The following is a 14693-nucleotide window of genomic DNA, read 5'->3' as shown; positions in this document are numbered from 1 at the left end:
GACTTTATTTATTTATTTATTTATTTATTTATTTATTTTTATTATTTTTTTTAAATTTATTTATTACAGTTACACAGAGAGAGAGAGAAAGGCAGAGACACAGGCAGAGGGAGAAGCAGGCTCCATGCACCGGGAGCCCGACGTGGGATTCGATCCCGGGTCTCCAGGATCGCGCCCTGGGCCAAAGGCAGGCGCTAAACCGCTGCGCCACCAGGGATCCCCTATTTAATTAATTAATTAATTTATTTATTCATTCATTCATTCATTCATTCATAGAGATGCAGAGAGAGCACAAGGCAGAGACACAGGCAGGGGGAGAAGCAGGCTCCACGCAGGGAGCCCGACGCGGGACTCGATCCCGGGTCTCCAGGACCACGCCCCGGGCTGCAGGCGGCGCTAAACCGCGGCGCCACCGGGGCTGCGGGTCCCCCGGCTCCTGCACAACCGGCTTCTGCAGCCGCGCGGGACCCGCCACCGCCGCCGTTGGCTGCGCGCTCCGCGTTCCCTGCCAGGCGCCCGCCCGCCCCCCGCAGGGCCTCGCCGCGCTGCGCCCGCGGCCTCCCCCCCCTCCCCCTCCCCCCTCCCCGGGAGGCCCACGGGGTCCGGCCCGGCGCGGAGCCGCAGAGCGGGATGGGCCTGAGCCCCGCCGCCGGCGCAGAGAGCAGGCCGCGCCCCTCCGGCTTCCCCCGGCCACGCCCCAAACTCGCCCCGCGAGCCGCAGGTACGGGCCGGGCCGGGACCCGCCGCGGGCAGCGGGCTCCTCCCCACGGAGCCCCCCGCCCGGGCTTCTCGGGTCCCCGCGGGCCGTCGGACCCCCCAGAAAAGGCCCCAGAGTTTCCTCGAGGAAACGGATCCACTCCTTCGCGTGGCTGCCCGTGGATCTTGCGAAAAGCCGGTTAACCGGAATGAGTGCCTACTTGGGAAGGATCTTTTTTTTAAGAGTTTATTTTATTTTATTGGAGTCCAGTTTGCCAACATATAGCGTATCACCCAGTGCTCATCCCGCCAAGTGCCCCCCTCAGTGCCCATCACCCAGGCACCCCCACCCCCGCCCTCCTCCCCTTCCACCACCCCTAGCTCGTTTCCCAGAGTTCGGAGTCTCTCATTTTCTCTCCTTTCCCCTTTATTCCCTTTCACTGTGTTTTATATTCCCCGAATGAATGAGACCATAGAATGTTTGTCCTTCTCTGGTTGACTTACTTCACTCAGCATAATACCCTCCAGGTCCCTCCATGTAGAAGCAAGTGGTGGGTATTTGTCGTTTCTAATGGCTGAGGAATATTCCATTGTATACAAAGACCACGGCTTCTTGATCCATTCATCTTTCCATGGACACCGAGGCTCCCTCCACAGTCTGACTATTGTGGACATTGCTGCTATAAACATCGGGGTGCAGGTGTCCTGCCATTTCCCTGCATCTGTATCTTTGGGGTAAATCCCCAGCAGTGCAATTGCTGGGTCGGAGGGCAGGTCTATTTTTGACTCTTTGAGGAACCTCCACACAGTTCTCCAGAGTGGCTGCACCAGTTCACATTCCCACCAACAGTGCAAGAGGGTTCCCCTTCCTCACATCCTCTCCAACATGTGTGGTTTCCTGCCTTGTTAATTTTCCCCATTCTCACTGGTGTGAGGTGGTATCTCATTGTGGGTTTGATTTGTATTTCCCTGATGGCCAGTGAAGCAGAGCATTTTCTCATGTGCGTGTTGGCCATGTCTATGTCTTCGTCTGTGAGATTTCTGTTCATGTCTTTTGCCCATTTCATGATAGGATGGTTTGTTTCCTTGCTGTTGAGTTTAATAAGTTCTTTATAGACCTTGGATTCTAGCCCTTTATCTGATAGGTCATTTGCAAATAGCTTCTCCCATCCTGTAGGTTGTCTTTTAGTTTTGTTGACTGTTTTCTTTGGCTGTGCAGAAGCTTTTTATTTTGATTAAGTCCCAATAATTCATTTTTACTTTGGTTTCCCTTGCCTTCATAAATGTATCTTGCAAGAAGTTGCTGTGGCCAAGTTCAAAAAGGGTGTTGCCTGTGTTCTCCACTAGGATTTTGATGGATGCTGTCTCACATTTAGATCTTTCATCCATTTTGAGTTTATCTTTGTGTATGGTGTAAGAGAGTGGTCTAGTTTCATTCTTCTGCATGTGGATGTCCAGTTTTCCCAGCATCATTTATTGAAGAGATTGTCTTTTTTTCCAGCGGATAGTCTTTCCTGCTTTGTTGAATATTACAAGAACCATATGATCCTCTCAATAGATGCAGAGAAAGCATTTGACAAAATACAGCATCCATTTCTGATCAAAACTCTCCAGAGCGTAGGGATAGAGGGAACATTCCTCAGCGTCTTAAAAGCCAGCTATGAAAAGCCCACAGCAAATATCATTCTCAATGGGGAAGCACTGGGAGTCTTTCCCCTAAGATCAGGAACATGACAGGGATGTCCACTCTCACCACTGCTATTCAACATAGTACTGGAAGTCCTAGCCTCAGCAATCAGGCAACAAAAAGAAATAAAAGGCATTCAAATTGGCAAAGAAGTCAAACTCTCCGTTTGCAGATGACATGATACTGTACATAGAAAACCCAAAAGACTCCACCCCAAGATTGCTAGAACTCATACAGCAATTCGGCAGTGTGGCAGGATACAAAATCAATCCCAGAAGTCAGTGGCATTTCTATACACTAACAAGGAGACTGAAGAAAGAGAAATTAAGGAGTCAATCCCATTTACAATTGCACCCAAAAGTATAAGAATATACTAGGAATAAACCTCACCAAAGAGGTAAAGGATCTATACCATAAAAACTACAGAACACTTCTGAAGGAAATTGAGGAAGACACAAAGAGATGGAAAAATATTCCATGCTCATGGGTTGGCAGAATTAATATTGTGAAAATGTCAATGCTACCCAGGGCAATTTACACATTTAACGCAATCCCTATCAAAATACCATGGACTTTCTTCAGAGAGTTGGAAGAAATCATCTTAAGATTTGTGTGGAATCGGAAAAGACCCCGAATAGCCAGGGGAATATTAAAAAAGAAAACCAGAGCTGGGGGCATCACAATGCCAGATTTCAGGTTGTACTACAAAGCTGTGGTCATCAAGACAGTGTGGAACTGGCACAAAAACAGACACAGATCAATGGAACAGAATAGAGAATCCAGGAATGGGCCCTCAACTCTATGGTCAACTAATATTCGACAAAGCGGGAATGATCTTTTGTTGGTAATTTAATCAAAGTGAGCCAGGCGTCCAGCGCCTCTCTGTTTTGGGTGGAAGTGGAAGCAGAGGTAGCGGCTTCCTGACAGGCAGAGTTGACAATGGCTCTGTTGTCAGGCTTAGCCCGCAGATTTCTGGGATCTCACTTCATCCTCTCCCTGATTCTATCCGTGGGAGTTCCAAAGTCTCTCCTTCCCAGGGACACAGACCTCTCTAGCACCCAGTCCCACAGTCCCCTTCATTTACCCAAAAACTGATCGACCAGGCCTCGCACGGTTCTCGACTGGAGCCTGATCCCACCTCTACATGGATGTCAGGGCACTTGCTCCAACTCTCCCTTCACAGATTTTGCTCCCTGTAGGAGGCAGTTGTGACTTAAATAGCATCCTCCCCTTTCCCCCTCAGAAGAATCATCTCAAGCGTTGGTCCAGCTCCCTCCCAAGGAGCTGCAAGAGGGAACCTCAGAACTGAGCAGAAGCAACCAGGATGGGTAAGAGTCTCTGTATGGAAGGACTGGGTCTTAGGGTGGGGAAGTCTTTGAAGAACCCACTTTGATGGTAGGTAGTTCTGTAAAGCAAATCCTGAGGTGGTTTCCACAGGAACCATCCTACCCCTAACCAGTGACAGGAAGGCTGGTGTGCCTCTGATAATATATTACCACCAGAAAAAAAAATTAAAAAAAAAAATTACCACCAGGCCTGAGGCCCACTGACAGGACCTGCCTTGCAGCAGTTTCTAGCCACAAGACCTCCAGGACCCTGAAAACTGGCGCTTATCACGTGGTCGCTTGATCTCACTAAAGAATGATGTAATCTTCTTGCAAATTTCCTCAATTCACTTTCATTAACAACAGTTTGCTTCTTTTTTAAAATTTTGAGGATCTGAAAGTTCCCCAAAGGGCTATACCCCACCCCCATTCACTATAATTGGGACAAGAGGTAACGTGTGGGAAAAGGCAAAGAAAGTGCCATTTTTTTGGTTGGTAATGCACCAGACGGGTAGGTACGCTCTCTCTCCTTTAACCTTCTTGACAACTCTGTGAGACAAATACTCTCATCTCCATTTTATAATCAAACTGATGTTCAGACACATTCATTTACTAGCTCAAGGTTAGACAGCAAGGATCAGAGCCAGGATTCAAACCCAGGTCTCTTATTTATTTACTTATTTTTAAAGATTTTTATTTTTTAAAGTAATCTCCACATCCAATGTAGGGCTTGAACTCACAAACCTGAGACAGAGAATCACACACTCTACCACTCTACCAACTGGACCAGCCGGGCACCCCAAACCCAGGCTGTTTTGACCTCAATATACGATCTCAAAGCATATCCCAAGGTTTCAGTCCTCTCTTACAACATTTTTTTTTTAAACATTTTGTTTCAAGGGACAAAATATACTGATTTCTTTCAGGATACTTGCAGTTATAGTGTTGAGGCTTAATGAGATTTCTCAGAAAGGTGGAGCTAGTTATTGGAAGAAACAGCTCAAGAGTTCAAGGGGGCTTGCCTCTCCCAGTAGGACAGGCAGAGAGAAAGGAGGGAGCAGAGGCCTGTTGCATTTCATTAGAAGCCATTATGTATCGCTACCATTTATTTTTTTAAAGCTATGTACAAGTGTCACTTTGATAAACATGTAAGAGAGATGATCACACACACACAAATCCTGAAAGCTACTCATTTGCTATCATTAGCATTTTAAACAATCATCTGCAGTTATTTTGTATGACAGCTAATGGCATGATCACAGAAATGAGCTTCAGGGAAAATGTTTCCTAGAGTCTCAAAATTGAAAGATATCTTAAAATCGCAAATATGACATAGAATTGCCACTGATTGCGAAATGGTGATATTTGTTGACTCTGTGATCACAAAATTCGTTTAGGGAGAAGCCCACAGTTAACTTGGAGGCCACAGCCAATCAGAAAAAAACAGAGTCAAACTCAACCCCAAAGCCTGAGAGTGGAGGGAAATTAACCAAGCAAGCTGCTGAGGTGGGTATCACAAGAGCTCTTAGATCTTTTTTTTTTTTTTTTTTTAAGGTTTCATTTATTTATTCATGAGAGACAGAGAGAGAGAGAGAGAGAGAGAGGCAGAGACACAAGCAGGCTCCCTGCACCGGGAGCCCGACATGGGACTCGATCCCGGGTCTCCAGGATCACGCCCCAGGCCAAAGGCAGGCGTTAAACCACTGCGCCACCCAGGGATCCCGAGCTCTTAGATTTTTACTGTGCCTCTGACTCCTCTACAGACTGTGTTTTTACTTTATTTAGATTGTGTGGCAGGTTGAAGTGCATATTGATTTGGGATTTGGTTAAGCCTTTAAAATTTTTTGAAAACAGCTTTGTTGAACTCTATTGAGCTTTACTAAGGTATGACTGACATAACTGACATATGATAAGGTGCACATATTTAGAATATGCAGTTGGATATATTGGGTATGGTATTTGTGCACCCATGAAACCATCACCATAATCAAGATAATGAACATCTCCGTAACTCCCCAAATGTTTCTATTTATTTTTTTAATTTATTTTTATTTATTTATGATAGTCACACACACAGAGAGAGAGAGAGAGAGAGAGGCAGAGACATAGGCAGAGGGAGAAGCAGGCTCCATGCACCGGAGCCCGACGTGGGATTCGATCCCGGGTCTCCAGGATCACGCCCTGGGCCAAAGGCAGGCGCTAAACCGCTGCGCCACCCAGGGATGCCACCCAGGGATCCCTCCCCAAATGTTTCTTTTTGTAAATCCCACCTGTTCTCACTCCCATCCCCAGGCAGCACTGTATTGCTTTTTTGTCACTACACCCTAATTTGCATTTTCTAGAGATTTATGTAAATGGAATCTACTGTTTGTGCTTTTTTTTTTTATCTATCTCCTTTCACATAATTTCATGTAATTATTTAAAGTTTTATCCATGTTGTTGCATGTTATTAATAGTTCATTCCTTTTTATTACTGGATAGTATTCCATTGTATGGATACACCATTGTTTATCCATTCACCCGTTGGTGAGCATTTGGGCTATTCTTGGTTTTTGGCTATTACAAATAAATCTGCTGTGAACGTTTGTGTACAAGTCTTTGTATGGACATAATTTGTCTTTTCTCTTGGGTGAATACCTAGGAATGAAATGGCTAGATCATATGGTAGGTGTATTTTTTTTAAGGATTTTATTTATTTGAGAGAGAGAGAGTCGGGGTGGGGGAGGGAGAAGCAGATTCGTTGAGCGCGAAGCCCAATGGAGGGCTGGCTCCCAGGACCCTGAGATCATGACCTGAGCTGAAGGCGGACTCTTAATGGACTGAGCCACTCAGGCACCCCTCTTTGCAGTATTCTTTCTTAGTCAGTGGCTTGAGTTTTCATTCTCTTAACAGTATCAAAGGACAAAATTTTTAAATTCTGATGAAGTACAATAGATGGTGGTGATGGTTAAACAAATTTTGTAAATTATACCTCAGAAAAGGAACAGGTGAAAAACCCCCTTTACTTCACCAGGCTGGGGGCACACTGCAACTGCTGAGCAAGTGCAACTCTTTGGAGTGCAGGCTGGGGGCTGGCTGTGGTTTGGGCATGCAGAGTGGGAGTGGGGACGGGGGGGGGGCACCCTCTGGACACCACTGATCGTCCACATGGAAGATGGGCAGAGGGAATCAAGACTCCAGCAGGTGCAGGAGGTGTTTGAGCACTGATTTCTCTGTCCAAAGGGCCCAAAAGGTTACTGCCAGGCCAAGGCTGAAAGATAGATGGGGTTGAAGGGTTCTGGCTCAGTCAGAGCTCCATCAGAAGTTCTTACACCCACACTACGCAACCATCATCCTCCCCTGACCCCTGCCCCAAGCCAGAAACTGTAGGAGAACCCCTTCCTTTATTTTTTTTTAAAGATTTTATTTATTTATTCATGAGAGACAGAGAGAGAGAGAGGCAGAGACACAGGCAGAGGGAGAAACAGGCTCCATGCAGGGAGCCTGACGTGGGACTTGATCCGGGGTCTCCAGGATCACACCCTGGGCTGAAGGCAGGCGCTAAACCGCTGAGCCACCAGGGCTGCCCAGAACCCCTTCTTCTTATAATGCTTAACACAGTGTTCCTTTTCAAGGAGAAAAGCTTAAGAGAGTTCCATCAGATATCACAGAGTTTATCTGGAGGGTACATTTGGGGCCAAGTGGCAATACATCAATAGCTGGCACAGTTAGCCTCTGTGGCCTTAATAATGGGAGTGATAGCCGGGGTTGGGGGGTCCTTTGGTCCTGCCTGTGAAGGGAGCTTCTTGCGGCCTGGATTTCTACAAAGTAATGAAACCCAGTGTCCTCAGGCTGAGCTGTAGCTAATCCCCAACCAAACAGGGTCCTGGAATTCCTTGGTAATGTGCAGTGTCATTATATTACCTTATTCTTCTATCACAGGGCAAACCAAGACCCAGACCTGGAGACCTGATTGAGATTTTTCGAATTGGCTATGAGCACTGGGCCATCTATGTGGAAGATGACTGCGTGGTCCATCTGGCTCCCCCGAGTAAGGGTGGATACTCTATTGAAATATCGATACTGATAATGAAGTTAGTAGAGTAAGAAGAAGTGCATTTAGTTATCTTGTTCCTCAGCTGCTGTCCTTCATTAGCAGTGAAACACTCTGGTGCCTTCCTGGATCTTAACTGCTGGGTGATAGAGCTTGATCTCTGTCTACCAGACACCACCAAGTATCCAGCCCTGAGGGAGATGCAAGTGCACAAAGTGGCCCCATGTTTGCTGAGCCTTGGTGCCCCTCTTCATATTTCTGAGGCTTGCCCAGGAGGGTGCAGATGCCTGCATGTTCCAACTGCCCCCAAATGCTGCTTCCAGCTTCCTGATTGCTTGGGCACCTTCACCCTGATTTGTCTCCCGGCTCTTTCTGCTTGTCCCTGGTTGCTCCTGCCTCCGTGTGGACACAGCCATCCTTTCATTTCTGAAGGTTGCCTAACACAAGGCTGAGATTCAATTGGCAACTAATTAAAATTTAGAGGAGATTTGATGGGAGTGCTTGGTGATAGTGGAAGATAGTAGAAAATAGTGGAGATCTGATGGGAGGGTGTGGTGATAGTAGAAGATAAAAACTCAGTCACAGTGGTCCTTGGGCAAAGGGATCTGGAGATTGGGGGACACCACTGCTTATGCTCTGATGCCTTTGGAATTTATATTCTGTTCAAGTACTGCCCATTCAGAATGAAATTGCAGAAGGGCCTGGGACCAATGGCCTGGGGCCACACCATACTCATGGCTCTCACCCTAGGCTCCATCCTCCTCTTTTCTTGGCCTAGCCTCTTAACTGCAGAGACTGTCTCACGGGGCAGAGCCCCTCTCCTGTGCCCTGCCTACATGCAGAGAAGGTAAAGAATGCTCCACATCACATTCACCCCCACATCTCCTTTCCAGACCAAGTCCAGGAGCCTCTCTCTTACATAACCAAAGAGGTGGCTAATAGTTATGTCTGTACCTTTCCCATCAGATCTTCCTGTAAAAATGAATTCTGTTCCTGAAAGCTGAATTGCTCGCTGCCAGCTTTTGTAAAATCAGCAGATATTCTTCAAATACGTAAGAAAAGAACAAAGGACATTTCTTGTTCTCAGTCAACTTTCGGAGGGGGAGGGTACACACATTTGCTTATCTGCATGGTCAGAGTAGAAAAACAGTCTTGGTTTTGAATTATGACCATCCTGAGTTTGGGCAGGCTCTTGACCCTCTCTAAGCACCTGTCTCCTCTGGGGACTGAACATGTTAATACAACGCCTTTCACGTGGTCCTTTTTTCAAATCTGTGGAACCCTGTTTTTGAATCCCAGTAATTGAGTGAGAGAAAGGCATTGTGGCTCTGGGTGGAAGCTGAGCCGGTCACACCCAGAGCCCTGTCTGCTTGACCTCCCCTGTGCCCAGCTGTGGCTGCACAGGGCATCATGGCATGGAGCCCCAGGCTAGCCCCCACAACCAGGAGCTGATGCTCACACATAAGGGTGTTTAGCACACGTTTCTGAAGACTACTGAAGTCTGGTTAGGGAAGCAAGACTCAAATCCTAGGACTTGGTCACCTCGGTACAACATAGAATGGAATCTTGGGGCTGCACCATAAGGTACTTCTAGAGTTTGATAAGAAAGAGATTGCTGATGGTGGGAGTTGACAGTGGGGAGTGCAGTGCAGGGCAGGAGTCTTCCTGAGAAAATTGGTCCCGAGCAGCCACATCTCCTGGAAATGCTGCCGTCCTATCCGGCAGGCTGATAGCCAAGTGACAGGTGTCTCACTGCTGGGCAGCTCAGTTTCCTCCAACTCTCTGTCCTTGGCCATGCCTTTCATAGATGGTGAGGCCTCGGCCTCGGAGGGAAGTAGCTCAACCAGCATCTTAGAGGGAGCCAGGGCTCGGCCCCAGCTGTCCCTAGCAGCTCTCAAACTTCTGTTCATCTTGGCCTCTAGGTGAGGAGTTTGAGGCCGGCAGCATCACTTCTGTCTTCAGCAACCGGGCTGTCGTGAAATACAGTCGGCTGGAGGATGTGCTGCATGGCTGCTCCTGGAAGATCAACAACAAGCTGGATGGGACGTACCTGCCCCTGCCTGTGGACAAGATTATCCAGCGGACCAAAAAGATGATCAACAAGATAGTACAGTACAGCCTGATTGAAGGGAACTGTGAACACTTTGTCAATGACCTCAGATACGGTGTGGCCAGGAGCCAGCAGGTATGGTACCTTTGCTCTGATGCTGGCTTCTTGCTGAGCTTTCTTGGGGCTTGTGATTCCATCAGTGGTTGGAACAGTGGTTAGTGGTTTCATGCTGTCTGTTGGACTGGTGGGCTTCTACTTCTACAGGACCTGATGGTTCTGGAGGTATTTTTACCTCTGTCATTTATTTATTTATTTATTTATTTATTTATTTATTTATTTATTTATTTATGATAAACATAGAGAGAGAGAGAGGCAGAGACACAGGAGGAGGGAGAAGCAGGCTCCATGCTAGGAGCCTGACGTGGGACTCGATCCCGGGACTCCAGGATTGCGCCCTGGGCCAAAGGCAGGCGCCAAACCGCTGAGCCACCCAGGGATCCCCTATTTTTATCTCTGTTAACAGCTGGAAGAGTGCAAATCCACTGGGCTGTAGAGCAAAGACAGGGTGAAGTGCCAGCTTGGCCATGCTGTCTCCTTGGTCAGACTGCTTTATTTCTGAGACTGTTTGTTCTTGTACAATATGGGGATAAACTGAGGTAGATACTTTATTGCTAAAGTTGCAAACTAGCAGTTGCATGGGGCCCACAGACATGTTTTGCTTGGATGAGCAGTGTTTTGTCTCATTTTTAATTTGAATTACTTGCCAACATTTAAAAATATAGACATTTTATATAAAAAGATCTGAATTCACAGCCTTTCTAGAACAACTAATAGATGACGCCATCAGAGTGGTGTTCCTGCTTGCTGGCATCCCGTGGGGCTGAGTAGTGGCTGCCTCTTTAGATGGGGCATGGTGGGTGGAAATCAGTGTGCCACCTGCCAGCTTCACCCGCTTTACCTCCTTGGCCCGTGCTGCATTTGGGTTTGTGACCCCTCACCACACAGGGTGGTAATGAATCCAATGAGGCACAGCCCATGTGCTTTGAAAAATAGCTCTACGTATCTGTGATAACTAGAGTGGCCCTTATTCATGTTTAATCCTTACTGAAACCCCATGACATGAGCATGGGGTTTATCCTTTTTAATAGATTAAGAAATCAAGATTTTAAAATTATTAATTAATTAATTAATTAATTAATTAATTCATGAAAGATACACAGAGAGAGGCAGAGACACAGGTAGAAGGGAGAAGCAGGCTCTCTGTGGGGAACCCAATGTGGACTTGATCCCAAGACCCTGGGATCATGACCCGAGCCAAAGGCAGATGCTCAACCGCTGAGCCACCCAGGTGTCCCAAGAAGTCAAGAATTAAAAGAGGGACATAATTCTTCTGCCTTTTTTCTATGATTCTTATGTTCCCTCAGGGTATTGGGCTTAGATCCCAATACTGGTCTCTCTACTATTGCTGAGTGAGCATGAACAGGTCACTATCCCCTGTCCCCCTCCAATTTCTGCACCTTTATCCTTTGTAGTTCATCCTCTCCTTTCCTGGCTTGTACTTCATTCTCTGGAGGCCTTGCTCCAGTGCAGGCCAGGGCTCGGGGGCTCTGGTGTAAAGGATCTCCAGTCCCATGAGCATTTGTACATGAAAAGAAGACCCCAAGGATCAAATGGACTATGAAGGGGCTTCTAGGTTGTGGGCCAAACTCAGACACTAATTAGTACTGTGACTTCATCCAAGCGAGCTCCCCTCCCTGGCTTTCAAATTTCCCATGTGTGGAATGAGGGCCTCAGTGGCTGTGCCACTCTGAGAACATTTGCCTCTGAACCCTCTGCTAGAGGCAGACCCTGGGCTGGATGGCTCTGAGGGAGGCCAGGGGCCAGAAGCTGTGGATTCCCCTGGGGGACAGAGAGGGAGTGCGTCTGCCTCAGATGTCCATCTCAGGCCATCCTGATTTCTCTAGGTCTCTTGCAGCTCTAGGATCTTTGGAAATAGAGGATAGCAATAGATCACTTCCCTCTCCAGGCAGGCCAGTTGCAGAAGGGGAGTGGTGCAGTAGGGGTAGGGCAGGGTACACACCTGGGATGGCCCTGAATGTCCTGTGAACCGGTCTGCTTTGCAGGTAGAGCACGCCCTGATGGAAGGAGCTAAGGCTGCAGGAGCAGTCATCTCAGCCGTAGTGGAGAGCATAAGGCCCAAGCCTGTAACTGCCTGAAGGTGCTGGGAACTCCAAGCAGAGGAAGGACTCCTGCCATTAGCATGGACAACATGCCTCCTTGCCTCCCCCTGCCTTCTCTCGCCATAACCCTACTCAAGAGAATTGTGAGCTTCTCGGAGAATCTAGAATGTATCCCATTCCCCCGCCCCCCAGAAATACATCCAATATGTGTGATCATAGATCCATGGACTCTTGGGGTGAGAAGAACCTAATATTTATTACGCATCCGTTAGGCACTAGGCATGGTGCTAGGCATTTCATCTGCTTGTTTGGTGGGAAGAACCCTGCTTGTTTCTTAGGCTGGCTCTGGTCTGCGATGTTAGAATCCCACCTAAGACATCCCGGAAACCTCTGCTTGAACATTCCCAGTAAGAAGAGCTCTCTTTCAAAAGTTGTTTTTCTTGCACTAGAATGTCTCCAGCTTTTTGCATTCACATGAATCCTGCTCTTTCTGCCCCACAGTGCTGTGGAGGGCGGGGGGGGGGGGAGGATGCTTAGGAAACTTGGTAGCTTGCTATTCAGGGCCATTTGTCCCCAATCCAAAATCATACACCAGCTTTTTTCTTTGTTGCTTAACCCCACTGCTTTAAAGTATAATCAACATTTACTTTGCTTTTACCTTAGAATTACCAGAAAATTTGACACTGTCATTTTAACTAATTTCAGATGAATATTTAAAACAATTTCTTCAGTGGACTTCTGTGCGAATGAGGGAGAGGAAGGAGTGATTTTTGTGTGTCGACTGCCGTTGTCATGATAGAAGAGCTAAAATTATGACCAGGGACTGTGGGTGCCGAAGAGAGTTGAAGCCACCTGGGAAGGCTAGAGAGGGACTCTCAGAATGACTAGGAGCTGGGAACCATGTGAAGGAGAGTGGGGTGGAACTCCCAAAGCATTTCACATGAGCTCTGTTAGGTCTCCCAGACCTCTGTCATGGTGTCCCATGACCCTTTCTCCTATTTGGACAAATTAGACACTTTCTGAATCTCTTCCATGTTTCTTCCCCCTTCCATCCTTTTCTTAGCAATCCAAACTTGACCATATCCTCCTATTCCCTAGACTCTGGAGTCTGTCTTCTACCAGCCCTTCCCAATGGCCTCTCTGGTTTGTGTGGCTGTTCTGGGTGTTGGTAGGTAGAACATATGCCCTAATTTCTGTGAATCATGATGAGGATAAAACCCAAATCCCTCCAATCATCTCCCCCTCCCTCTTCCCCCATCCCCAGAATCTGCTGAGTTCCTAATACCACTCCCTTCAGCTCCTTCTTCATTGTGGTCTAGGTTGAGTTTTTCTTTGAAGTAGAATCCAATCACCAGCAATTTATATTTTATAAAATATATTCCTTTTTGTTGTGCCCAAGATTGCAAATCCGAGAAACCACCAAGGAGCTGACACTGATGCAAACACACGAGGGTTTATTAGCAAGCTCGAGCTTGGGTCCAAGTTCACCCGACACAGCGGCGCAGGGACTTGGACCCCGAGGTGGGTTACAGCTGGGTTTTTTATGGGCTGGTCTAGGGGATTTTCATAAGGGGTGGAAGAATTTTTTCCATTCCAATATGGGGAAAAGGGTGGGGGAGTTTCTTAAGATCTGATATGGGATTCCCTGCCTAGGACATTCCGCAGTTTCTCCTGTAAAGTTCAGCTCTTATTCCCAGGGGCCTAAGATGGCTGTACTTGTGCTAATGCTAAACTTGAGGTGGAATGGCCTTGATTTTTCTCGGTCTCCACAATATACAAAAGATTAATTTTTATGTTTGTTTTTAGATAGATTGCTTAAAGTTGGACTCCAAAGTTAAAGCATATCTGAGTTTGCAGCAGTGTGGAGGATGCTTTATAAATGAATACATGTGGATACTTCTGCTTCAAAAGAAAAACTTTTGGAAAAATCACCTGAGGCCACAATACCCTGGTCTTTTCATTTTGATGAAAGATGGCTTCCTTCACCTTCTCCTGAACCCACGAGTAGAATGGGCAGTGAGAACTCCTGAGTTGGAAAGACAAGGCTACTGTAGCTTCTGTTGATTATCCAGAGCCGTGGCTTTCATGTCACAGCAGCGGAACCCACTCTCCAGGCATAACGTCATTGAGCCATTAGATGTATATGGAGCAGCTATGAGCGAAGTGGGGCCCAGAGCTTGGTGCAGGTAGCTGCAGGGGTGGAGGTGGAGGGCGATGTCTTTTGGGCTGGAAGCTTCTCAGATGTGCTCTGCCAACTGTTGATAGGAATAAAATACCAACACTGTTCTATGCACTATTTTAAATGCTTTAGGACCTTCCTTGGCCCCACGGTCCATGTGTTTACTCCCTTCAAGGTAGACTCTGTGGCCCCCGAAACAGCTTCCCCATTCGATTCGCTTGATCCAGTGCTTTGAGTGGGTAAATGTTTATAGCAGTAATGTCTCCACTTGGCGACATAAGGAAATTGAGATCAGAAGCTGCTTTATTTTATTTTTTTGAAGAGCTGCTTTATAATGAATTCAGAGATTATTAGGGGAAGAGCATACTTGAGTACATTATGCAAAGATGCATAATGAGGACAATGTGGGGAGGGCCAAAGACTGCATCATCCATAGGGCCCACTGAGCAGAGACAGAGTCCACACATAGTCCTAACAGCGGGCCTTGGCTAGTAGGAGAGTAGTAGTAAGATATTAGTGGGTAGGATGAACTCTTGAAGCTGA

General features: G+C 47.1%; 1 protein-coding gene across 1 annotated transcript; it reads left to right on the top strand.

The window, feature by feature from the left end:
* The first annotated feature begins 564 nt into the window (after positions 1-564).
* On the top strand, positions 565-12189 carry PLAAT5 (phospholipase A and acyltransferase 5). The gene is made up of 6 exons (XM_072789580.1): positions 565-721; positions 3627-3711; positions 5106-5214; positions 7630-7738; positions 9664-9926; positions 11915-12189. The coding sequence occupies exons 1-6, from the start codon at positions 631-633 to the stop codon at positions 12005-12007; spliced, it is 750 nt and encodes a 249-aa protein (XP_072645681.1). The 5' UTR covers positions 565-630; the 3' UTR covers positions 12008-12189.
* Positions 12190-14693: the final 2504 nt, after the last annotated feature.

Source organism: Canis lupus, chromosome 21 (genome assembly GCF_048164855.1).
Source record: "Canis lupus baileyi chromosome 21, mCanLup2.hap1, whole genome shotgun sequence".
Lineage (NCBI taxonomy): Eukaryota > Metazoa > Chordata > Mammalia > Carnivora > Canidae > Canis > Canis lupus.
The sequence above is the reverse complement of the archived record's forward strand: the minus strand, read 5'-3'. Positions and strand labels throughout refer to the sequence as shown.